Source organism: Nyctereutes procyonoides, unplaced genomic scaffold (assembly GCF_905146905.1).
Source record: "Nyctereutes procyonoides isolate TBG_1078 unplaced genomic scaffold, NYPRO_anot_genome, whole genome shotgun sequence".
Taxonomy (NCBI): Eukaryota; Metazoa; Chordata; class Mammalia; order Carnivora; family Canidae; genus Nyctereutes; species Nyctereutes procyonoides.
The window spans coordinates 52,855,126-52,879,464 of record NW_026575135.1 but is presented as its reverse complement, the minus strand read 5'-3'; the positions used below and the strand labels follow the sequence as shown (position 1 = coordinate 52,879,464).

At 47.1% G+C, this 24,339-nt stretch overlaps 1 protein-coding gene across 2 annotated transcripts in view; it reads right to left on the bottom strand.

The window, feature by feature from the left end:
- Positions 1 to 469: 469 nt before the first annotated feature.
- Positions 470 to 24,339, bottom strand: part of FSTL4 (follistatin like 4) — a 399,727-nt gene continuing 375,857 nt past the window's right edge. For both annotated transcript variants that reach the window (XM_055302728.1, XM_055302729.1), the window contains 4 exons: positions 21,776 to 21,925; positions 14,725 to 14,832; positions 8,853 to 8,962; positions 470 to 6,744 (listed from right to left, as the gene is read on the bottom strand). In XM_055302728.1, the coding sequence (XP_055158703.1) occupies positions 6,042 to 6,744; positions 8,853 to 8,962; positions 14,725 to 14,832; positions 21,776 to 21,925 (1,071 nt within the window). In that variant the 3' untranslated portion in view covers positions 470 to 6,041. The remainder of the gene's footprint in view (positions 6,745 to 8,852; positions 8,963 to 14,724; positions 14,833 to 21,775; positions 21,926 to 24,339) is intronic.

The window sequence follows — 24,339 nt, the reverse complement described above, 5'->3', positions numbered from 1 at the left end:
GGACTTTATATATTCTGCAACTTAGCTGGATGGTCTTCCCTGACAAGAATAAAGAGTCACTGGAGTTATGCGTCAGTTAGAGCTGGTGCTAGTTAGAGTGTGGTGAATTGTAAGCATTGACCAGGATAGGTGAAGAGAAGTTTTGAACCAGATGTTGGTTGTACATGTTGGGAGCTGAAACTTCAACATGAGGGAAGGGAGTTCTGGGGTCAGATGCTTGCCTTTGTCCACAGCTCTTTGGAGCAGGCGAGAGGAGAGGCCACTTCCCTTTGCCCTTCAAGAACCTGCAGGATGATGGAGAATGAGAAGAAGCACCTGTGTGGTCCTGCCTTAATCCTTTTTCACTTTACCTACTGCACACAGACTGGCAGGAACCGAAGTTCACTTTTCTCAAATTTTATTGTAAAATCCTCAGAAAAAGAGCATTTACAATGACAATACTTTACGATAATTTGTGAATTGTCTTCATATCAAGTGGTACTGCAATTACACGGTGTGTTCAATACTGTGCAATACATCAAAGTAAACATAAACTTATTTCAAATGCCACATACAGTTACTGTGTTGGTACAAATTTCTACTAAAGTTGATGTATTAAAAATAATTTATATATATTTTATAAAGAAAAATTCACATGTATAGTAATTACAGGAGGCCTTTTGAGAAAAACTGGTGATTACAGAAAATATATTTTGGTGTCTACACAACAGCTCAAAATAATGTATCTGCCTTGAAATAAGAAATCTGAAAGAATTCTGAGGCAGGAGAGGATGAGAATCTTAACGGGATGAAGGATGTACCTGTGACTTTGTATCTTGAGGGCCATTCCGCTATCCTAGAGCATGAAACAGTGTGTGTGATCACTCCAGCCACACGCCACGCCCACTGCCATCTGAGATCACTTCATGTGGCCTTCAGAAAGTGTGAGCAGCAGGGAGAACAGTGGGTGTGATGGGGCCAGGCCAGGCATGGGGGCTGGCCAGCGACAGGAGCCAGCCTGGGTGTGCCGTGGGGTGTGGGATGGCAGCTTATGGACCTGTTATCCCGCACCTCTTTGAAGCAGCTAAAGTAGCAAGGGACCCGCAATTCTTAAGCCTGTTGCAGATGTCACCCTGGGGAGTGGACAAAGGTTTAGATTTAGGGAAATTTTCTCATGCAAGAGCAATCGGGCCCCATGATCAGCCAAGACTAGTTGCCCTTCCTCAGAAATGAAGCTTCAGTCTTGAAGAACTCCGATCCTGTCATGGTAACATGTGGTGAGGTCACCATGCTTGGGGTACGTGCAAGGCAATAGTTATTGTTTTGTGGAGTGCAGGCTAACCCTTCTAGAGCCCTCTAGGATATGGCTCACATTCTCTAGAGCCACAGAAGAAAGAGATATTTCCACATTAGTCAAGACGAGCTTGGAAAGAGGGGTGTGTGAATTGTGGGTTTGTCCAAGAACAATAATAAAAAGTACATGGTCAACACTCGCTGCTGGCTAACGAAGCCTTGCTGTAAGTTTTGGAGGCCAATCCCTTCTCTCCCCGTATTTCCATAATTTCACACATTGTGTTTGCTTAAATCCCTATTGCTGCCCACAGCTCCAAAGAAGGCGTGAGTCCATGTTTGTTGGGCTCCCAGTGTCAACAGTGTGGCTGGTGCCTAAAGCCTGCAGACTCCCAGTAGATGCTCACATTCTCAAGTGACCTGGCAGGTAATCTGGTGGTAATCCACGAGGGTTTTGGGGTCTTGTAGTCACATCTTAACGACAGGCACCATGTATTTTCTCCTTTGAATCTTCTAAGCCTCTCCCTGTTTTATAATCTCTACAATTTGGGAGAGAAACCACAGCAGCTTGTGACTTTATTGAACAAAACTGCTCTGCCTACATGCTAGTCTGGGAGCAAACTGAAGCCAAGAGCTATAAGTAACTTCTTATTTGGACTTCAGAGCAAGGTAGTGGCATAGGTCAAGGCCATTGAGAGGGCTGGTGCGACAGCAGGTCAGTTGCCCCTCACATCGTAGGAGCTGTGGCACGGTTCATGCGCAGGAGGCCTGAGGCATAGGAGGGGAGCCAGAAATGCAGACAGTAAACTGGGAATGAGAGAGGTATCGCTCGGGCCCCCTAAGGAAGGAGGCTTGGTGTGTGTGGGGGGGCAGGTGGCGGTCATCACTATCTATATTCCTGTCCAACGGTTTCTGTTGACAGCAATCCACTTCCCTGATGATTGTGAGTTGGCTCTGGTCTTGGTCACCTCTCTTGGAAGGGCTGTGAACTAGGGCATGGGGGTCATGATTCTGGGTAGAAAAGGGCCATGTCCCTGTGGGTTCTGACTGTACTTGGAGTAAGATGTGGGGTTCTGGGTGGGGGAGGACACCAAAAGACTTCATGTCAGCATTATCATCAGCCTCTGTCACCACTGGGCTCCCTGGGTGGGGGCGGCTTTCAGAGGAGCGGGGTGCAGGGAGGAGAAGGTGAGGTAGATCGGTATGTATGAGGGAGGGGGTGGGAGTGGCATCAGTAACCCGGAGGCTTCCTTCTAGAGGGGAGGACCTGAGACAGAGTTGTGGGATGTGGTGATGAAGATGGTTCAGCGTCTGCGATATTTGAAGGAGGCACACAGTGAGAAATGAGTGGGTGACATCGTAAGCCCCTGGTAGAAAAATATATCCAGAATGGATCTGTTTCATGTCTCCAATCTGGATTCTCCTTTAGTTCACAGGTTATTGGTCAACAGAAGAGAAGTTGTGGCCGCACAAAGCCAACTTCTTCGGGCTGCTCTCCTAAAGGAAGTCTCAGCAGTTAGGTTGGCCAGGGCAGCAGGCTGGTCTCTGCTTTATTTGGGGTTGAGAGCTGTCCTCCGGGCCCTACCTGGAGCTGGGAGCCCTTGTCTGCACAGAGGAGCAGAAGGGAAGGAGATGCCTGGGGTGCGGTGGGGTGGAGATTGTAAGGGCTGAGTTTCTGTCTTTGCTCATGATGCCTCTAGATCCAAGTTCCTGGAGCTTGGTATTAGTGGTTGGCTCCAGCCAGATTTCACTGGGCTCTCCCAGCTACTTCAGGGGCTCAGGGAAGGTAGTAGGATCCTCTAGTGACTGGGAGACTTTGGCAAGAAGCCTAGGCCAGCCCCAGGTGGGGTTTCTGGGGTGAGGATGGTGGGATTTAAAAGGTGTTTGCTCCACACCCAAGCCTCCCAGGCAGAAAGTCCATGCAGTTGCCTGGAAACTGACCAATCCCTCTTACCACCATCAATCTGTGGAGGGCTGGGTGGGCTTTTTACACCCAGAGGCTCCACGTGGGGTTCTGCTCATGTGGGCAGAAGGAGCATGCACACTTCTGTTTCCAGTCTTTAATGTCAGCAAAGGTGTCGATTATTTGAGTTGTTACAGGAAAAAAATATACTATGTTAAATTTTTGTGAAATTAATTTTACTTTAAAATTTAGCATTTTGAAATAGTTCATTATGAAAGTGGCTTTCTTATGTAAGATGAATGCTTCTGTAGTGTGACATATTATTAGTCGTTAGCTGATCTGTGTTCAGCAAAAGGATTGCTGGTGGGATCGGCTGCAAGGCTCACCTACTGTGGTAGTTTCTTACACCCGTGACTTTCACACAGTGTTCCAGGAGCCTCTTCTGGGGCTGGAAGGGGCAGGGGACAACCTGGCCAGCCCTTTGCCTGCCTCCCACCCCAGCAGTTTTGTTGGTTGCCCTGCAGAAAAAGCATGTACTCTCTTGCCTTTGTGACTTTACAGATTTCACAATTTTCAAGTCTGCATTTCCCTGCTCCGATTCAGTAGCGTGCAGAACCCCGGCCGTGGCCCTGAGCCAGCATCTCTGGTAAACCACACGGTGAGTTAGTGAGAGGCAGAGACATTTTTCAGACACTTAGAAACACACGGAATGGGGCAAAGCAATGGCTGCCACAGAGTCACTCCCAGTGCAAAAGGCCAGTGAGGATTGGATGCGTCTTTGATTTTTCAAACCCTGTGACCCAAAGGGGCTAATGCTTTGGCCTGGCAGTTGCTAGGCTCTTCCTCAGGTAGGCTCGGAGACTTTTTTTTTCTGCCAGGGGCTGCCACCATGTGGATTTTTCCAAAGGGAGAAGTTGATGAAAATTGGAGAATTTCTGTGATATAAGTGGGAGTTTGGAAGTGAATGTGTCAAGACACTGAGAGAGGAATAAAAGAAAGGGTGAGTGGTGTTGCCCGTCCATCCCAGCTCTTGTGAGACTGAGTATGTGGCTTTTGAAGTCCATTCCCCTCACCTGTAGCTCCATATTTTACCTGTACCCAAATCTGAAGTATGCCATGTGCACATCTAGACAGGCTCTTGGGAGCTGGAGGGGATGAGTGTTTGGTGAACTAAGCCACATGGGACATGCCAGGAGACTAGATGATTTCAGGAAATCAGGGCAGGTGGTGGGGAGGCCGGATGGGACTGGGCAGTCAGGTGAGTCTGAAAGGGAGCTGTGCATATATAGAGCAAGGCAGGCTCTCCGTCTTCCATCTTCTCCTCCACGGGGCTGGTGATTGGCGGCACAGGAAAAGCATGGCCATGTTGCCAGGTGAAGGGAGCTACGCTGGCTGAGGTGTCTGGGGAGGGACCACCTCTTCCAAATTCAGGGGCCTTGAAATATGATCATTTAAGCCAGAAAGTACGCAAGTGTGTTTTGGCGGCTGCAGTGAGGAGGAAGGAAAGGGGGTTCTGGGACCCAGAGAAGCCTCTTTGTGGCTGACATTCTCTAACACGGGCTGTCTTCCCTGGGCTGGCTGGGTTATAGTTCCTTGGTGCCTCCCTGCTAGCCCGGCAGAGTCTGAGACACTGGGGATCATGCAGCACTGCCAGCCTGTATCCTTCTCCCTACCCACCCCCGGCATCCTTCTGAGTGTGGGTTTTGCAGTGTGTTACTAGGGATAGATGGGCCCACATATGAGAATCCTAAACTGTACTATCTGTGCCATGTTGATGGAAGGACTGGAGTCCTAGAGCTGAGTGTGAGGGCCACAGGCAGAAAAGGATTTTTAAAACAGCGTACAGAACCCACCTGGACCCTACAGGTGTCTTTGGGGTGTCTGTGTTACACCTGGAGGTCACTGTTCTGTAGGCCACCCCCACTCTGCTTGGCAAGCCCGGTCTGCCCTGAAGCTGGAGTCCTGGGCCTGGCTAATCAAACCTCCCCCTTCAGTGATAAAAAGCAGGCACGCAGGGTGTGTCCTGGTCTCTTTGCAGCCCAACCCGGAACAAAGTCTTTGCCAAGGTGGTAGCCAGATCTGCGCTTGGGGCGTCCATGGTGTGGAGGGTCCACTATTCTTGGATGATCGTTGTTCTTTCTGGCTGTGGGGTGTTGGGGTGGTGACCCTTAGAGACTTGGCCTAAGGCAGGGAGGAATAGGGCTGGACGGCGGAGAGCATCTTTCTGCTTACTAGCACTTCAGATTATAAAAAATTATCTTTTAATCAAAATTTCCAAAATAAAGTAAGTGATTTCCCCATCCCCCAAGATGCAAGAAGTCTTGTCGGCTCTCCCGCAGGCTGAGACCAAGTCACATGGAAAGAAAAGCACAAAGCAGCTGTGCAGAGAAGAGAGGGTTCAGGACGCGGGCAGACGTGGCTCTCATGCCTGGAGCCGCAGCCCTGCTCCCGGGAGCCTGTTTCTGGGCCGGCCTTCGGGCTGCTCGTCAGGGCAAAGTCTGGCCGGACCCGGCGGTGAGGGGCAATGAGTGCATGAAGGCAACCGACAGAAGTGTCAGCCCGGAAAGCCGGAGCTCTGGTTCCACGGCGTCCCCGGGTGACATGGTGTGGAGCTGGGCACAGACATGATTCCTTTACACAGCAGCATGTGTTCTCACCGTAGCTCAAGGCATAAATCATACTTCCCAATGAAAATCCCCAATCTGGTTAGCAGCGCATACCTTATACTAGGAAACTTGCAGGGAGACCAGTGTTGAACCACGAAGCGAATACAGGTTTTGCTTTTGTCTGTAAAAATGTACAGGGCGCCTGCTTGGGGCTGCGGAGTGAGGACTAGGAGCTTGGGGCCTGGGCTCTGCGCCGGGCGCCTTCATACCTCGCCCACCCACACGGCCGTGGTCCCCCGCCTTACGCCCGACACCTCGCAGTGCAGGGTGCTTTGCCTTCCGTTGATGAGAAACAGCGACTCCTGGGCGGGCGTGAGGAGGTACTGCCCGAAGAGCCCGCTGTCCCTCACGATCCTGCGGGCCCCCCCCCAAGGCTGGGCCGGGCCCGCGGGCGGCTCCTGTAAGTTCTTCAGGGCGCCCATCTGCCCCGTGGACAGCTCCAGGAACAGCAGGTCTGGCTCCATGTCCGCACTGGCATAGACATAATACTGATTGCCCTGCGTGAAGGAGGGCTGGAAGGCCACGTCCGAGACGCCCTGGCTCAGTGGCAGGCTGTAGAGGGTCTGGATGTGGCCCTGCAGCGTGATCTCCTGCACATGCAGCTGGGGGCTGCTGGGGGCGGCACTGACCACGAAGCGCCCATCGGGGGACACATGGGGGGTGCCAGTCACGTCGCCGTTGGGGCCCACCACGGAGTCTGTGACGCTGTCGAGCAGCAGCTGGGCCGCGGCGGCCACAGGGCTGTCCTCCCGGCACTGGATGAAGAAGTAGCCACCCAGGTGGCTGTGGGCCATGGCTCGTGGCACGCAGCCGTGGCTCTGGAGGCTGATGGTCTTGAGGAGCACCAGTGTTTCCAGATCAACTTTGTGCACCGCGGGATCCGACTTGTTAAAGATGAACCCGAACCTGCCGAGGGAAGGTCTGAGGTCAGAGGTGGGCAGGGCATCTGTCATTCGCCTACAGGATTGCATCTTTTCCCTTCCCTGGACCGTAATCCTTCAGTGATCTAATAGCTTCTTAATTACATGTACCATCCTGCGGGGCATGGCTTCTTCCCTGATTCATCTATGATGTCAAACCAAAGGCAGTTGAATTACAAATGCTCCTGGATTTATGCTTTCATCTCCAGCAGTGGTAAAGAAGGAGCATGGAAGTGCCCTCCACAGCTTCTCCCTCTGGGATGTCTTCAGATCTGCTTCCCTGAGGAGGTGCCAGCTGGGAAGCAGGGGCCCAAGCCTGGCGGGAAAGGCCAGGAGCCCTGATTGCCTGCTGGGAGGATCAGCAGAGGCGAGGGCTCTGCGGCTGTTCCCTGGACTAAATACAGAGTCAGAATGTGAGCAGCCAGTGGGAGCCAACGAGGACACACTTCCCAGGGGGAGCCCCGTGGAGGGGCAGCCTCTCTTGGGGTCCTGTTTACTAGGCCTGTGGGCCGAATCGCCTGCTGCAGGGCGGGCAGCAGACAGCTTTTACCTCTGCAGTCAGACGGCCACAGGCCACGGCGTCACTGCACTGCCCTGCCGGCTGCAGAGCCGGGCTTGCGCTGGAGCCTCTGAGACACTAAAAGAGGGCAGTTCCCTCGAGGGTTTTCGGGAGGACTGGATCAAACAGGGAGCTGGAGGGGAAGGGCTCAGTAGGTGGTAGCTGCTCACATCTGGACTCGGTGAAAGTCTGCTTTGGAGGCGAGTTGCGAGCTGCAGGGAGACCTGACTCCAGGCAGGATTTGGCTTTGATTTGAGAGCCTCTGCCTAAATCCCTGGCTCAGGGGTGCCTTTCGGTGCTTATGGATACCTAACTAAGCCTCAGAGTGGGGGAAATGCCCTCTTTGAAGCATTCTTAAAGAGCCAGAGCTTTGGGGGGCACCTGGGTGGCTCAGGGGTTGAGGTCTGCCTTTGGCTCAGGTCATGACCCTGGGGTCCTGGGATCGAGTCCCACATTGGGCTCCCTGCATGGAGCCTGCTTCTCCCTCTGCCTGTGTCTCTGCCTGTCTCTGTCTCTCTCATGGATAAATAAATAAATTCTTAAAAAAAAAAAAAAAAAAGCCAGAGCATGGAAAGAGCAGGAGAGAGGAGCCCACTCTTAAAAGCAGTTTGAATGTAGAAGGCCACACATAGGCAATGTGGAGCCCGTAAATTTGCTAGACTCCTGGCTGAATTCATGTTCTTTGAGGGGTTTCAAGATGGCTTTAGAGCCATCTTAGAAGCTCTTCCCAGGTGCTGTCTATAGGGAGGGGCTCATTAAAGGGCATTTTCATCCTTGGGCCCATAAATGGATGGGCCTAGTTTTAGAAGTCCAGTTTCAGTGTACAAAAATGAGGTACTACTTGTTGGAGAAAGGGGTTTGATGGCAGACAAAAGAAAGGCATAAATAGTGCCCCCAAGACGTTTGGCGTCTCAGTGATTTTATGAGGGCAGGCTTTGTCTTCAGCAGTGGTGACTTTACAGTAAGTGCTGGGGGTTCTCTAAAATGAATAAGCAGGGGGAGTGGCCAGGCTGGGAGGAGGTTTGCAGTTGAGACCATGGTTGCCTTTATTAGGCTGTTCTTCTGGATGGTGATAAACAAGACAACTAGGAGGGCCCGTTTCCCCGCCTCTGCATGGCTGCTCTGGGGCCTCCTGGCCAGGGTCTTAGCTTCTCTGAGTCTGTTTCCTCATCTGTAATAAGGGGTCAACACCACTTTTACTAGTCTGTGTGTGTGTGTGTGTGTGTGTGTCTAGTAGGTAGAGTGTGCTCCATTAAGTACAGTTGATTCCATTCTTCTATGGTCCTCATGTTGAGAGTGAGACTTCCTGTCCTCAATGGGCCTCTGAAGGTGGTAGGAGCCTGGGTGCCTTCCTTAACTATGACCATCAAGGACTAGGGATGGTCCATTTCTCTGTTCCCTCATGAGGGAGCCCAAGGCCAGCTCAGGAGGAGTGGGAGAGAAAGAGACGAAAGTCTCACAGTGGGCAGATGTAGCCACATGTAGGGCTGAGCTGAGTTATGGGGGAGCTTTGGGACACTGCAGGCCCATCTCACCTGATATGGTTGATGATGAGGTTTGTTGGAGGAATAAAGAAATCGTCCACTCCTGCAAAAGGTGTGCGGATAAGGTGCTGGCCCTGGCCAGTGCTGGCTTCTGTGATCACCTACAACACAGAGCAGAAGTCCTCATGAGAGTCCACCCAAGTAGGGGCAGGAAATCTGGAAACATTTGCATGTGCTAGTAGGGACCCTTAGCAGACAGGCTGCTTGAGAGATGGGGGTGGTGGTGGGCAGGAGCAGAGTGGGAGCTACTTGGGAAGATCATACTCAGGGACTCATCCTTCTGGGGAGAGGAAGTGTTGGGACAGATGTGAACGCCTGAATCATGCCTCCTGCTCAGGCAGGCCTGACCCTAACCATAAGGTACACTGTCAGCCCCCTGATAGCATAGCAGGGACCATGTTGGGGCTTTCCAGAGAGGTCTCCAGAACAGAAAGATCAATCTGCTCAGAGACCATCTCCCTTAAAACTCAGAATCCCATCCAGGCCACCCTGGGAAAAGAGGGAGAGAGCTTTTAAATCACGAAAAAGTTAAATGGTGGAGTGATTTACTGGGTGGAGTGATTTACTGGTTCCATATTTTCCTTTGGTGCCAGGTGTCTGGGCCCGTTTGTTGGGAATCTCTATCCTGTACTGCTCACAGAGGCGTTTCTCTGGGAAATGTGACTCCAGAATTTACTGGAGAAAGCAGGAATCCTGCAGAAATGCCATTCAAAGATGCTGCTCTTGCTATTTAAGTGCCTTGCAATTAGAATGCTGGGGATCGGGTCCAGTTGCAGAAAGGACCTGCTGTGAGAAATCAAGAACCAGGCACTGACTTTTGTACAGATTGGGAGTGACAGCATCGTTGCCTCTGTTTCCCTGAAGGTAACACTTGATCCCCTGTGGCGTTGGCAGGAGGTGGCTGCAGCCGCTCTCTGGTGTGCAGAGGCCCTGCTGGGTCTGTGTCGGGGAGGAGCATGCGGGCAATGCAGCACAGAGCCCAGCGCGGTCAGGATGCGAGGTTTGGAGGTCCTGCCAGGAGGCCTCCTGCAGTCGGGCTGAGCATCTGCCCCTCGGTTACCACTGTCTTGGGCATAGGCCAGAGATGTGGGCCGGGCAGCCTGGGTCCCCTTGCCTCCTGCAGGTGCTCATCAGTCCCCAGTTCTAGGCCAGGGTCCTGAAAGGAGGGTGACCTGCAGCCAGATGAGGAGCTTGGCCGGCTGGTGGGCCATTCTGGCTGAAAGGCCACAGGTGAAGCCCAGACACTCTGAGCAGAAGAGGGGGAGCTAGTGCCTCAACACAGAGCTGAGACACTTTTCCTTATCTTGACATTGTGGCCGATGAGGGGTCTAGCCTGAGGCGGAGGACGGTGTCTCTTGGGGCTTTGTGACTCAGGAGGCCTGGAGTTCTGGACGTTCTTACCTTTTAAGAATAGGACTGCCTTCGGGCTCTTACTTTTATGGGAAAACAAACAACACGTGGCCTGCCTCCTGAGGCAGGGTTGAGGCCTCTCCCAATTGTGGTGCCCTTGTGGGCTGCTAAAGCGGGCAGGATGCTGGATCGGAAAGACGAGGCCTGTGATTGTTAGCCTCGGGGCAGCTCCACAGTTGTAACATTGCATTAGGTTATTTTTCTGTGGTTTTTTAAAATGGCCAAATGACACTTACATGGCAAGTGCATGGGGAAAAAACTCCTAAGTTGGGCATTAATACCAGCCTGAGGAAACAGGGGAAAATGTTAGAGAATTCCAAGAAGCCATATGATCCCTGTTTGAGATCAGGCCTGTCATTTCAGCTTCTAATAGAGATGGAAAATTATAGGCTGTCAGCGGTCAGTGTCATTCACGCTTCACCACGCTGACACCCTATATTCAGAGGTTACTTCATCAAAACGCAGCACTGCGGGCCATTGAACTGATGTGCGCCACCGCCTCATTTCTCTGACAAGTCTTGACTTCCTTCTTGGCCTGACATCCTGGGACTAGTGGGCAAATGAATGATACGGAGGATTCAAGAGGACGCCAAAGTTTCCAAAACTGGCTGCTGAGGGAGGTAGCTTCATTTCTAGAAACACCTTCAAGTGGTCCCAGCAAAGTTTTGTTTAACCAGCTCCTGAGTGTTGGATATTGAGAAACATCCAAGTGTTGGAAACATCCAAGAAATATCCAGTGTTGGATATTATTTTTGGCTTTGCCCGTAGAAACAGTGCAGAAACACATGATGTAGCTAAATTTTTGTCCATGTCCATGATCATGGCTTTTGGGTGGGTTGTGAAAAGTCAGGTTGCTGGATGCAGACTCACTGCTTTGAGGCTTTTGGTTCTCATTTCCAAGTTGGGTACCACAGGGCCGTGCCACTTGACATTCCCAGGAGTGTTTGCAAGTAGCAGTTGCTTTAGCCCTCACCCACAGTGATGAAGGCAGGTTCTTCAATCTGTTCACTTGTCAAGGCCTGGTTTCTAGACTTTGCCCTTGTGACGGTGGACATCGTGGTGTAATTTCCAATAGTAACCAACATGCTTTTTGTGTTTGGCCATTCAGGCAAAATTTGCTCTTGGTTTTGGGGCAAGAGTATTCATTAAGAAATTTCCTTTTTACGCATGTTTTTGGATATTTTTTATTAAGAATGTCTGCTGTATTTAATTAAATGCTTTCTCAGCATTTATTGAAAATATGTTTTTTTTCTGTTTTCATTTTTTTTGTGTTAAGATAATATTGCCTGATTTCCTCAAAGTGAGCCATCATTGTATCCCGGGACTTTGTTCCCTGCATTCAGGTGCATTGCTGGACTCTATTTTTAATACCATATTGACCATTTTGCTTCTGTATTCATCAGTGAGCTGAGTCTATAGCTTTATTTTTTTATACAAATTTTAGTCAGCTTTTATAATTAAAATGAGGGTGGCAATTTAAGACAAAGAAGCTGTACATTTCCCTTCATGGGGTCTGAGACAGTTCAAATAATATTAAAATTATAGTTTGAAGGTTTGATAAAATTCAGCTGTACACTTTTTTGTGGCAGCTCTTTAATCTTTTCAAAAACCTGTAATTATTGTTCTATGTCAGGCTTCTGTTTCCTTAGGTTGGCTTTACTCCCAAGGGTGGGGGTTCGAACTCAAAACCCTGAGATCAAGAGCCTCGTGTTTTATTAGGTCAGTTTTTTTTTTTCCTACAATTTGCAAGCAATCATTCACTTCTAGGTTTTAAAACTTTCTGCCTCAGAGTTGTGATGTATTATTTTCCAGTTTTTTGTATCCTCCTTATTTGCAGTGACACTCTCTTCCCACCTCCTCATTATGTCTCCCTTTCTCAAGCTTGTGAAGGATTTCTGTTTTTATCTCTTTGTCCTGTTTTGTTTTTATTCATTTCCCAGTCTTGTTCCGTCTTACCACTCTCTTCTTATTCTCATTTATTAACACAAGTACTTCTTCTGTGGGCTTTTAAGACACAGGTACCCTGGGTGCCCACCCTTCTCCATCTCCCATCATTCTAGATGTCTAAGAGTCACTTTATCATTGCTTTTGAGACAGTATGTAATTTCCCTTTTGATCCATAGTTATAAAGGAGTGTTTTCTTACTAGGTCATTTTAATTATTTCTAATTATCAGATACTGCTGCCTATAATGTCTACTTTTACAGGATTTGTTTCCCTTGTGGTTAATGATACACTTGTGTGGATGTGTGAAAAAACAGTTTTGCAGATGCAACATTTATATTATAAGCAAGTGGTGTCATTACTCAACTTTCCCATGTTATTCTTTCATCTTATTTGTACAATTTAAGTGCATTTTAAGTCAAGTTTTCCTTTATTTTTAATCACTCTTGTTTGAGGCATTTCATTGTTAATGGTGCCTGATATCTCCTGGTGGCTGTTAAGCACACAGTATCTCTCTCTGTTTGCTCTTTCTAGTGCTTTCAACCATAAACACGAGGGGCATTGTGAATACATACTTGTTCATCGGTCCTCACTATTCCTGCCCCTTTAAATTCAACCTTTTATTCTCTTTATTGCATGTGTGTTTCTCATAGACAAGTTCTAGTTCGCTTCCTTCCTAACCCAGTCTGATTATCTCTGCTGTTCAGAGGAATCAGTTTGTCATATTTGGAATAATGAGACAGTCTCTTCCCAGCTGCTACTTTCCAACAGCATTCTCTGAACCTTCCCTTATCCCAATAAGGTATTTCTAAGTAGTTTTACTTTCTCTCCTTTCCTCCACTCCCTATGCTTACTTTGACTGAAATAATTTATCTTCCACTGCAGACTGGTATCAGGATTTCTCATTGAGTGTGTCTCTCTTAATCCAGACATCCTTATTTAGCACTTATTACCATTTCCTGAGAGTCTGTCCTCATCCGTCTTACTTCTCTGGGTTCATTCTTTGCAACTGTCTCCTCCTTCTCTTTCTTCATCTCAATGTCTCTGATCTGGTTCATCTGGTGTTTGTCTGGGATCTTTCCTCAATTCTGTTCCTCAGAGAGGGCAGGAGAATGATGCACTCTCTGAATTTCTTGCACCTAGGGTTTCTTTGGTCCTGCCGGGGCTGGGAATAGGACTCTTGGATTTCAGCCCTGTAGATTTCCATGGTCTGCCAGCTGCTGTGGCAGGTGAGAAACCCAGTGCCAATCCAATGTTTTTTCCTTTATAGATAACCTAGGAAGCCATGCATTTTTCAGCTCATCTGCAGTAAATTAGGGAATTTTTGTCATATTTGGTTTCAGAAAAAAAAAATTTTTGGTGGTTCCTCCCCTTGAATTACTACTGGAGAGGCTTTCCTGGAGCTGCCAGAAGTACCAATAAAAGTTATTTCCCTGGGCTCATGCTCTGCTGTGAATGACCTTTATTCAGGCTCGTAGACTCTCTAATGGGGATTTTTCATCAGCTCACTGGGGCCCAGGCTGATGGCATCCATCAAATGACAATAGTCTCAGCTTATAGGAGGTAAAACAGTGTCTACCCCCTGGCCCACCAGTGGAGAGGCAGGCAGGCAGGTGGCCAGTCCCCTGGTGGAAGCTTCCATAGACCCAGATGCCCCTTCCCTCTTCCCAGTCTTGAGAACAGAGTGAACTTGGCTCCCTCTGTAGTCCTTCTCAGCTGGGGTTCTGAGATAATGAAGCTCTAATGTCTGGAGGCATCCAGTGTATGAAACAGATTAGCTTCTCTCCTGTGCATCTAGAATGGTTCTATGTAGATCTCTGGGAGAAATCAGGCATTCAAATCACTTTTTAAAGGGCTTAATCCTCTAGCATTAGAGGCTGTCTCATCATCCCTGATGAGAAAGGCAGAGGCAGGCACACTCAGCACAGGAGTGTTGACCTTCTCTGGCTGGTGGACAGGGGAATCCCACAGTGCTCCTGGGCCCAAACTGTTTCCAAGAGGCAGTGCAGTTCAGTGGCTGAATATTGGGCTGCAGAGCTTTGCTGCTGGATTGGACCATGGGCACATTACTGAATGTTTCTGTGCCCTAACGTACTGTAAGCACTCAGTAAAGGTGCTTCCATTTATGGACATGATTGTGCTACTTTTCCTTCCTTATAGGCCCACATCTAGCATATGCTTTGACACTGTTCCTAGCCTGCCGAGCCTGAGGTGAGGAAAGCCTTGGTTCAGGAGACATAGAGCCTGGGAGCCACATTCTGGTTGTCCTGACATCAGAATCTTATCCATCATCAGTATTATTGTCCTTAAAGGTAGGCCTGGCTGAAGATACTCTGGTAATGGTCTGTGAGGGGCTTTGGCTCAAGGCTGTTTCCTACTCCCTCCTCAAGCCATGATGGATACATTTTGGATAAATGTGATTAGCTACCTAGGGAAGCAAGAGACATGTATTAGGGACAGCGTCCTTTGTTTCCATGGGGGTGATGTTGGTCTCCGTGTGTTCAACATACCTGGAGGCTCGGGTGGGACTTGTGTATGTCCCCCCAGCTCAGGACCCACACTTGGTCATGAGACTTGTCATAGGACAGCTTAGCTGGCAGAGGGTCCACACCTATGGACTTGAAAAAAAAATACAAGTCGGTCATCATTATGAGAAGCTGACACAGTGGTCGTTTCTGGGCTTTGTATACATGACCATCATGCCTCGGGGAGGGGAAAGCCAACCTAGCAGCCGTGGCACTGAGCCTGCTTGGGAACCCAGGGCATAAGCCTCCCTTCTGGGTTTGTCTCCCTTCTGGGTTCTGGGTTTGTTTTAGGGTCATAAAACTCTTGTCAGTAATTTAATCCCTTTTAAAAAACTTCTTGCATGTTTTACTTAACGGGACCCTGGCCATCTTGGCAAAAGCCCAAACCCAGATTTGGGCTTTATGCTTTCCCTCAAGAATCAGCTGCAGTGTACTCTGGCCACTGCTCCCAGAAGCATCTGGGGCCTCTAGAGCCCTCAATGTCCTTCTCCAGGCTGAGATTCTGGTGAGGTGGCCCTTCCTCCTGTGCCAGCTGAGTCTGACTCTGAGATCATCTCTTATCACCCATCTCTTAGCTTTGCTTCTATCTGTACATCCTTCCACTGGCGTCTCTGGGACCCACACTCTAGAATCAGGCAGACTTTTTTTTTTTTTTTTTTTTTTTTTACTGCTATAACTGAAACTCTGCTACCCTTGGAGAAGACAGCCTCCCTGTGGCCCTCTCCAATGCAATTGTTTTCTACTTCTTTATAACGTAGCTTTATTAAGTTCCAAAAGTCTCTTCCATTAGGTTCATAGCCCTGGACTAGGACCCCTGCTCATCCAGTCATTCTCCAGCCACTCCCTTTGTTAACTGATGTCAGCCTTCTGGGGGGTAAAACCCATCTGTACCTACCGGTCAAAACCTCTCTGAAGAATTGTCTGTGGAGTCTATGAATCTACTTTCTTTAATATTCCCATCGAGTTTCTGTCTTCATTATTCCACTGACCTGCTCCAGACCTTTGTGTCAGATTCAGAGATCACTTTGTGATCCTCCTTTCAGACATTTCAGCAAGATTCTACATGGTTAACTGTTCCCTTCCAGAAATGTCTTATTCTCTGAGCCTCTCATACCCCAAGCTTCTCTTCTCATTCTGACTGGTGAATGCTGGCATGTCTCAGGTCTTCATCTTTGACCTTATTCTCTCTACATCCTTTCTCTGGCTGAGTTCATCTAATTCCATGGCCTCAGATAACCTGCTGTACTTTGATGACTTCAGAACTCATTCCCCTGTTCATGACCTCCACAAATACAAAACTGAACTCTTGATCTTGCCCCTCTCTGCTCACATATATTTCTTCCCCATTGATTACCATCTTTGAATTTCCCGTTCACTTTCTTGCTCTAATTAAAAGCCCCTGAAGCCTCTTCCTATATTCATAAACTCTGATGTTCACTGCCTTCAGCTACTCCTCCTTGTTTCCAGCATTTCCTAGCTTCCTGGTTGCTTCCCTTCATTTGCTAGAGGCTTCAGGATCTGGCATGTTCTTCTTGTACCCAGGACTTCTTAACCCCACCAGCAGTAATACCATCTTGACAATGTCTCTAGTTTCTTGGTCTCTCTCTTTTAAAAACCCTCTTGATTACACATTATCTTCTAGCTACCCCATTTGCCTGCCCTCTTCACAGTAAAATTTCCCTAGTGTTTAGACTGTAGCCACCTCTCCCCTTTCTGTTTACACTTCTCCTATCATAATTCATATTCTCATTCTGAAGTTGGTGTAGAGTTAGGAGACTGAAGAGCTAAACCAGTAATCTCAAATTCAGAACAGAGTTCTACAGTCTTAATATACTGAGGAGCAAAGAAAGATATGGAGGGGGAAAGATACTGAAGAACATACCAGGCTCTCAGTTAAAAACCTAGGCTAACCTCTAGGTCTAGGAATGAATCAAAGCAGAGTAAGCCTTAAAAAACTTCATGTCGTGGGCGGGGGGTGGGGGTGACGGGCACTGAGGTGGGCACTTGATGGGATGAGCACTGGGTGTTATATGTTGAGAAATTGAACACCAATAAAAAATAAATTTATGAAAAAAAACTTCATGTCAGGGCATCTGGGTGGCTCAGTAGTTGAGCTTCTGCCTTTGGCTTAGGTCATGGTCCTGGGATTGAGTCCCATATCAGGCTCCCTACAGGGAGCCTGCTTCTCCCTCTGCCTCTCTGTGTCTCTCATTAATAAATAAATAAAACCTTCAATTCAGCCTTGATTCAACTTAGTACTTGGCTAAAGCGATTCATTGTCTACTCTCTCTGGCTAGCAGAGGAAAGGGTAAAGTCTCTTTGGTGGTTGAGAGCTCTCTCAAGTCTTTCTTTTTGTATATGGAATGCTAAGCATTTAAAAAATTACTAGGCAGTACAAGATATAGACTATATAACTAAAAACTATTAAAAATACAAAAGAAGCAGACCCACAAATGATTCATAAAAAGATAATTCTATTTATGTATATAAATTTGTAATTAAGTAAAAATAAATGCAATACCTCAGATGAAGAACTCAATAGGTTCTGTTAAATCCATATTAGGCATATCAGAAGACAGGACTAGTGAACTGAAAGACAAGTTGATAGAACATACTAACATTGAAGCATGAAGAAACAAAAAAGGATGGAACAAAAGAGTAAAAGAGACATGTAGCACACAATGAAAATGTCTTTTTTTTTTTAACAGTTTCCAAAGAAGAGAGAATTCCAATCTCATGAAAGGTATCAAGCCACACATTCAAATCAGAATAAATACAAAGACCATCCCCCTGGGCACATCATCATAAAATTGCTAAAGATCAAAGAATCTGGAAAGTAGTCAGAAGAAAAACGATACATGACCTTCCAAAGGGTGACTGACAGTTGACCCACTAACAAAACAATGGAAGACAATGGAACCGCATCTTATAACGCTGAGTGAGGATAATTGCCACAGTAGAATTCTATATCAGTGAAAACAGTCTTTAAAAGTAAAGTGCAAATAAAGTTCTCTTCAAACAAACAAAAACTGTGAGAATGTAATACTAGCAGATGTGCAGTAAAAGAACTATTAAAAAAAAGTCCTTAGTCACAGTGAAAATGATCCCAGACGGAACTGTGTACTTTAGGAAGGAATAAGGAGCAGTGAAAAAAGTAAATATGTGGGTGAATATAAATGACTATCAACTGTACAGAGTAATGCTAAGCTCATGTGGGATTCAATTATAAACAGACTTAAAATTCATTCCTACAATCATGCAAAAGGCAGGAGAGGAGTTAAAGGAGTTACTGTTGTACTGTTGTTTGATCACTACTGGGGAAGTGAAGTCAAATTATATGGGACTGTATGGAGGGAAGGAGGCAGGTTATAATCTGAGGTAGTAATAGCAATAATAGAATAAAAATATTGGACTAATCCAAAAGACAGTAAAAAGGAGAAAAAAGAACAAACAGGTAGGTCAAATAAAAAAGTCAGTAAGATGATAGATTTATCTATTATCTACATCATTAATTGCATTAAATATAAATGGAGCAAATGATCTAAGTAAAAGATCAAGATTATTATACTAGATAAAAGCCAAAACCTAAACACATGTAACTTTATAAATGGACATAGAAAAGTTGAAAGTGAAAGGATGGCAAAAATACAGCACGCTAACACTAATCAAAAGAAATCTGATCTGTCTAGACTAGTATTAGACAAAAACAGACTTTCAGGCAAGAAGCACTGCCAGAGATAGAGATATTTTATAAGAATGAAGAAACCTTTGCCCTAGGAATTCACTACATTTTTAAAGCAAAAATGGATAGAATTTAGATAAACCTCTAATCGCAGGGTGAGACTTCAGCACACCTCTCAGCAGCTAATAGTGGACAAAGTGAAATATCACTTAGAAGATCTGAACAATGCAGTGAACAAACTTGACATAACTGACATATATACAGAATACTGTACCTAACATTGGGACACACTTTCTTTTAAAGTGCAAATGAACATTTTTATCCACATTGATCCTAAGTTGGGTCATAAAGCAAGCTTCAATGAGTTTCAAAGGGTTGAAATTATTCAGAGTATGTTCTCTGGCCAGAAAAATCAATAACAGAAAGTCTTCTGCCCAACTGGCCTGGAGAAGCCACAATCCTGCTTATGTCCCAATTTCCCCTACAATGGGTGTGCACCAGGGCATCACTGGGAGGAAAAACCACAACCCTGACAACTGGTCTCACTCTCTATTTATATCCACCATCCTTCAGCAGGCCTTTACATTCACTCAGCAGTCCTATCACCGTGCCTTGCTCAGTTCAGTCTCAAATGCACCCTTCACCTCTCTCCTCAAACCTCCAGGGTTGGGGATAATTTCCCCTCTTATTTCACTGGGAGAATACAAGCAACCACAGGAGATGTTCATCCGTCTACCACCAACTGTAACTGTCACCTCTTTGTAAGTGTACCTGAATATTTTCCATTTCCTTCTGTTTTATGAAAGAATGTGCTTTTATCTAAAGCTAGCAGGTCTACTTTTCTGCCCTGGATTCCAATGACTCCTGCTTACTTCAGTGATGCAGAAAAAAGGGAACGTGTGGAAGGTTTTTTTTTTTTTTTAATTTTTAATTTTTTTTTTTTAGCATTATACACACACACCTATATACATAAATGTTGTAATGTCACCTATTCTAAAAAAGCTTCTTCAGTATGCTCTTCTACCCACTGCCTCATTTGACACCCTTTACTTATATTTAGAGCAAACCCCCTCAAATTGGTTGTCTGTATTCACCATCTCTATGACCTCAAGCTTGTATTCCATGATCATTTTATCTACTCCTGCCAAGGTGATCCATGTGATACCAAATCCAGTGACTGACAGTTGACCCACTAACTGGTTGATTCTTAGTCTTCATGACACACAAACGCTCTCAGCTATATCTGACATCACTGACCACAAAGTCTTCCTTAAAACACTTGTTTTTTTGGTTCCTGGAATCCTCAACCCCCTTCCCCTCCCCAATTTTCTTCCTACCTTTCAAACTGCTCTTGCTTGGTCTTTTTGTTGGCTGCTTCTCTCCTTCCGGATCTTTGTGTGTTGGAGTGCTTTAGGGCTCCGACCCTGACCTCTTCTCCATCTGAACTACCTTCAGTGATTTCATTCACTTCTCTGTATCTAAGTTTGTATGGTGATGATACTCACACTGACATCTCTGACCTAGACGTCCTGTTGGACTCCAGATCTGTTTATCCAATTGCTTATTTGACAGCTCTACTTACATTTTTGTTTTCATTTAAAAAAAATTTATTTAGAAAGAGAGAACGAGAAACAGTGAGAGTGCAAGCAGAGAGGAAGGGCAGAGGGAGAGCAGCAGACCTCCTGCTGTGCGTGGAGCCTGATGCAGGGCTTGATCCCACAACCTTGAGATCACGACATGAGCTGAAATCAAGAGTTGGATACCCAACTGACTAAGTCACACGCGTGGCCCAGCTAACATTTATTTTTATTTTTTTCCAGCTAACATTTATAATAGCAGTTTACACTTGGCAGGTTTAAACCCAAATTCCTAATTTTTCTGTCTTCCTGATCCATGGCCTGCATGCCTCTGCCTTGCCTGAAGTCTCTATATAGTACACTGGTTTCCTATTGCTATGATAACCTATTACCACATACTTAGTGGCTTAAAACAACACAGATTTAATTCTCCTACAGTTCTGGAGGCTGAAAGTCCAAAATTAATTCCACTGGGCTGAACAAGGGTGTCTGCTGGGCAGTGCTCTTTCCAGAGGTTCTAGGGGAGGTGTTTACTTGACTTTTTCCAGTCCCTATAACTGCATTTTTTGGCTTGTGGTCCCTTCCCCATCCTAAAAGCCAGCAGTACCCCAGTGTGCTTCAGTCCTTACACTGCCTCCTGCTCCTCCACAGCTACATTTCTCCCTGCCTCCCTCTGATAAGGGTACTTGCATGTTCATTGAGGTAGGGTTCACCCAGGTAATCCCAAGTAACAGTCCATTTAGACAACCTTAATTTAATCATATCTGCAGAGTCCTATTTGTCCAAGAAGGTGACATTCATTGGTTCTGGGCATAAGGAAGTGGATATCTTGGGGGCCATTATTCAATCCACCACTTACAGTAAATGGCATCACCATTCTATAGTTCCTCAAATGAAAAAGCCCCTAAACAACCTGATGTCCCTCTCTCAAAACTTATATTCAACCCAGCAGAGAATCTTTCCACATTTAAAACCTGTCAGGAATCTGATCAGTTCTCACCACCTCCACGGCTGTCTGCATTTCTTGCATGAATTATTTCAGTAGCCATGACTCTGCTCTGCTTTGCCATCGGTTCTTAACAGAGCCTGACTCTTTAGTAATGTAAGTCAGATTAGATCACTCCCTGGATGAAAAGCTTTCAGTGGCTTGGGCTGTGATTTACCTCTACCCTCACCATACCCCGCTCTCCCCGCTTCTCACTGTACTCCAGCCCCCACGGCCAGCCCTCTGCTCCCACACTGGGAGGCCCACTGAGCACCTAGATCTCAGAATCTGTTTACCTCCAGAGCAAGAGCCAATTAAAAATAGTCTACCAGGGGCACCTGGGTGGCTCAGAGGTTGGGCGTCTGCCTTTGACTCAGAGTGTGACTCTGGGGTCCCGGGACGGAGTCCCACATGCCTGTGTCTCTGCCTCTTTCTCTCTCTTATGAATAAATAAATAAAATCTTAACAAAACAAAACAGTCTTCCAGTTCCTCTCTCACATTTGACCTGTAAATAGCTCTTAGAATTTACGGTTCTCTAACACTCTGATTTATGGCCTTTCAGTCTAGAATCTAAATTCTGGGGCTTCACTGCTCATTCATGGCTGTTTTCCAAGACCCTAGAACAGCGCTTGGCACATAGTAGCTGGACATGAATCTTCTTTGCTCTCCCACTCCTCAATCTGACTGTCTCTCAGAGGAGCTGGGCAGGGTGCAGAAAGCCAAGAGGAATGTAACAAGCTGTGCCCCAGAACCAGAAGCCCCCCACTGCCCCCTCCCTTAGAGAGATGTACCTGTAGAACTTTCTGAGCTTGCACGTCAACCACGAGGACTCTGTTCAGTGCTGGTTGGGCCACGTAGATGTACCGGTGTCGGATGTTCACTGCCGAGGCCCACTGGCATGGCTGGGTGGCATTTCCTTCCCCTTGGGGACAGATTTCTTCCTATAAAGGAGATAGGCTGCCATATATCTTCTTAATCCCTTGCTCCCCACTGCCATGCGTGAGTTCCCTCTCTCTTCACCCTCCCCTGTCCCTCTGTTCCTTCTCCAGAATCCACAAACCTGACACACGAGCCCTCCAACATCACCTGCTTTTAACATTCACCTTTCACCTGCTCTCACTTGTGAGGCTGTAACTCCCTCTGTGTGATTTTTTACTGGCAGCCACAGGCCTGCTTTCTTCCCCTTTGTGTGCACACTTGCCCCTCTCTGAATCCCCATCAGATAGAAAACTGTCAATGGACAGACTTCCCCAGGAGTGACCTATCCTCTGCTTCCTCACCGCAGGGTTGGCACCGTTCCCATCAAGCTCAATACTCAGTACTTCTCAGTTATTAAATTAAACCTGTGCCACTTCTTTATTTGAACTTGGGGCATCATCTGACACTGTGCTAGTCCTTGCTTCCTTCCTCCTGCCACCCAACCCCAGTGGCTGCTCCTTCTCTATTGCTTGATCCAGCTCAGTTTGCTGATTTCTGTATGTTGGAAAACACAAGGGCCACCGGATGACTTTTCCTCTCCAAAATCCACTCCCGTTGCTGAGCTCATCCAAACCTATCGCATCAAATACCATCTATGTGCTTCCCACTCCCAAATTTGTACCTTTAGTTAGAGCCTCTTCTCTGAACTCCAGACTTATGCAGGCAACCACCTAGCTCTACTTGGCTGTTTGATGTACAACTCCAACTTTAGAGTCCAAAATCATCTCCCAATTTACCTCCTAATCTGGCTCATCCCATTAACAAAATGGCAGCTCTGCTGTTTAACTTCTTTAGACCCAAACCCTTGCAGCCATCTCTGAGTCCTCTTTTTTTTTTTTCACTCCTATGCTCAGCCCTCATCCACTGCAACAAAATCCATTTCAGCTTTACCTTCAAAAAACATTCAGAATTTGACTTTGCCTCATTGCTCCCTACCTCCAACACCTTGGCTCAAGCCATACTCTCTGTTGCCTGAGTAACTGGTTTGGAGCATCCAGGATGTACTCCCTGATTCCACTCTGGCCACCCCACCCCACCTGTTCTCAACACAGAATCCATAGGCATCACTTTAAGTCTGCCCATGTCCCTCTTCTCAACATGGTCCACTCCATTAACATTCCTTCTCACGCAGAATAGGATCCAAGTCTTCCCTGAAGCCTACAAGGTCCTGTCCACTCTGGCTTTTGCTACTCCTCTGACCTTCAGCTTTTCTTGCCCTTACCCACCATGCTCCATGTACATGGCATGCTTGCTTTTCCTTCCTCATGCCCTCTTCCTGCCCTAGGCCTGGGTGTTCATTGGCCTAGCACCACCGACCTACCTCACTCCTGTATCTTGCTGCATTTGTCATTTGCCACCTGACTTTATGCACTGATTTGTCTACCTCTGTTTAGGCTCTCTTCTGTCACTAGATTGCTCTGTGACAGCAGGCTCTGTGTCCATCTCCTTCACCGTTAGCTCCTTAGCACCTAGTAAAGTGCCTGGCACAAAATGAGGGCCTCAAGTATATTTGTTGAATGAATAAATGAGCAAAAAGGGGGACCTTCTTTTCCCTTACCTTCCATGATACACAGTCTCATGTTTTTCATCATGACATTGGCCCCCTCTGTCTCAGTCTCCTCGTGGTCCCTCTTAGTCTGCCTGTCCCTTAATTACTGCCCCCTGCCCCTGCCCCACAGGGTTCTGTTCAAGTGTTCAACTCAAACCACTCACACACACCCTTGGTGGTCTTATCTACTGCCCTGGCTTTAGCCAACACCATATGTAGATGGCTCCCAAATCTGTGTCTTTAGTTCAAAACCACCTTCTCCAGTTCCTGCCTGGTTCTCCCACAGCCTCCTCAAACGCAGCCACCCACCCCTGAGCTGCTCCTCTCCTCCATACCTGCTCCTTCTGCTGACTCTTCATTAGCAGCTGGCCAGCCAAGACCAAGCATGACCATCACCCTTGCTGCTTCCTTCTCCCCTACGGTCTGCCACGAGTGAGTCACCAAGGACTATGGAGCCTCCTAAATCCCTGAGTTTATCTACTTTCCAGTTCTTTCCTAAATGACTGTAATCACTTTGGGGCAGAGCTTTTACCTTCTACCCTGGCCACTGCCTGGTATCACATTCAATCCTCACCAACTATCTCAATTCATACGTGAGAAAACAGAGGCTTGGAGGGATTAGGTCACTTGTCTAAAACCACTCAGCCTACTGAGTGACAGAGGTGGGCTATGAACCCAGGGGTGCCCTGCTCAGAAGCCTGTGCCCTTATCTACTACACGTGAGGCTTCCCACTGCACAGAGTGGATGCCTCATCCAGCAGAGATGCCCGAGAGAAGACGTACCAACTTCCTTCTTGCTCAGCGCTTTAACAAGAGGCTTGCTTCACG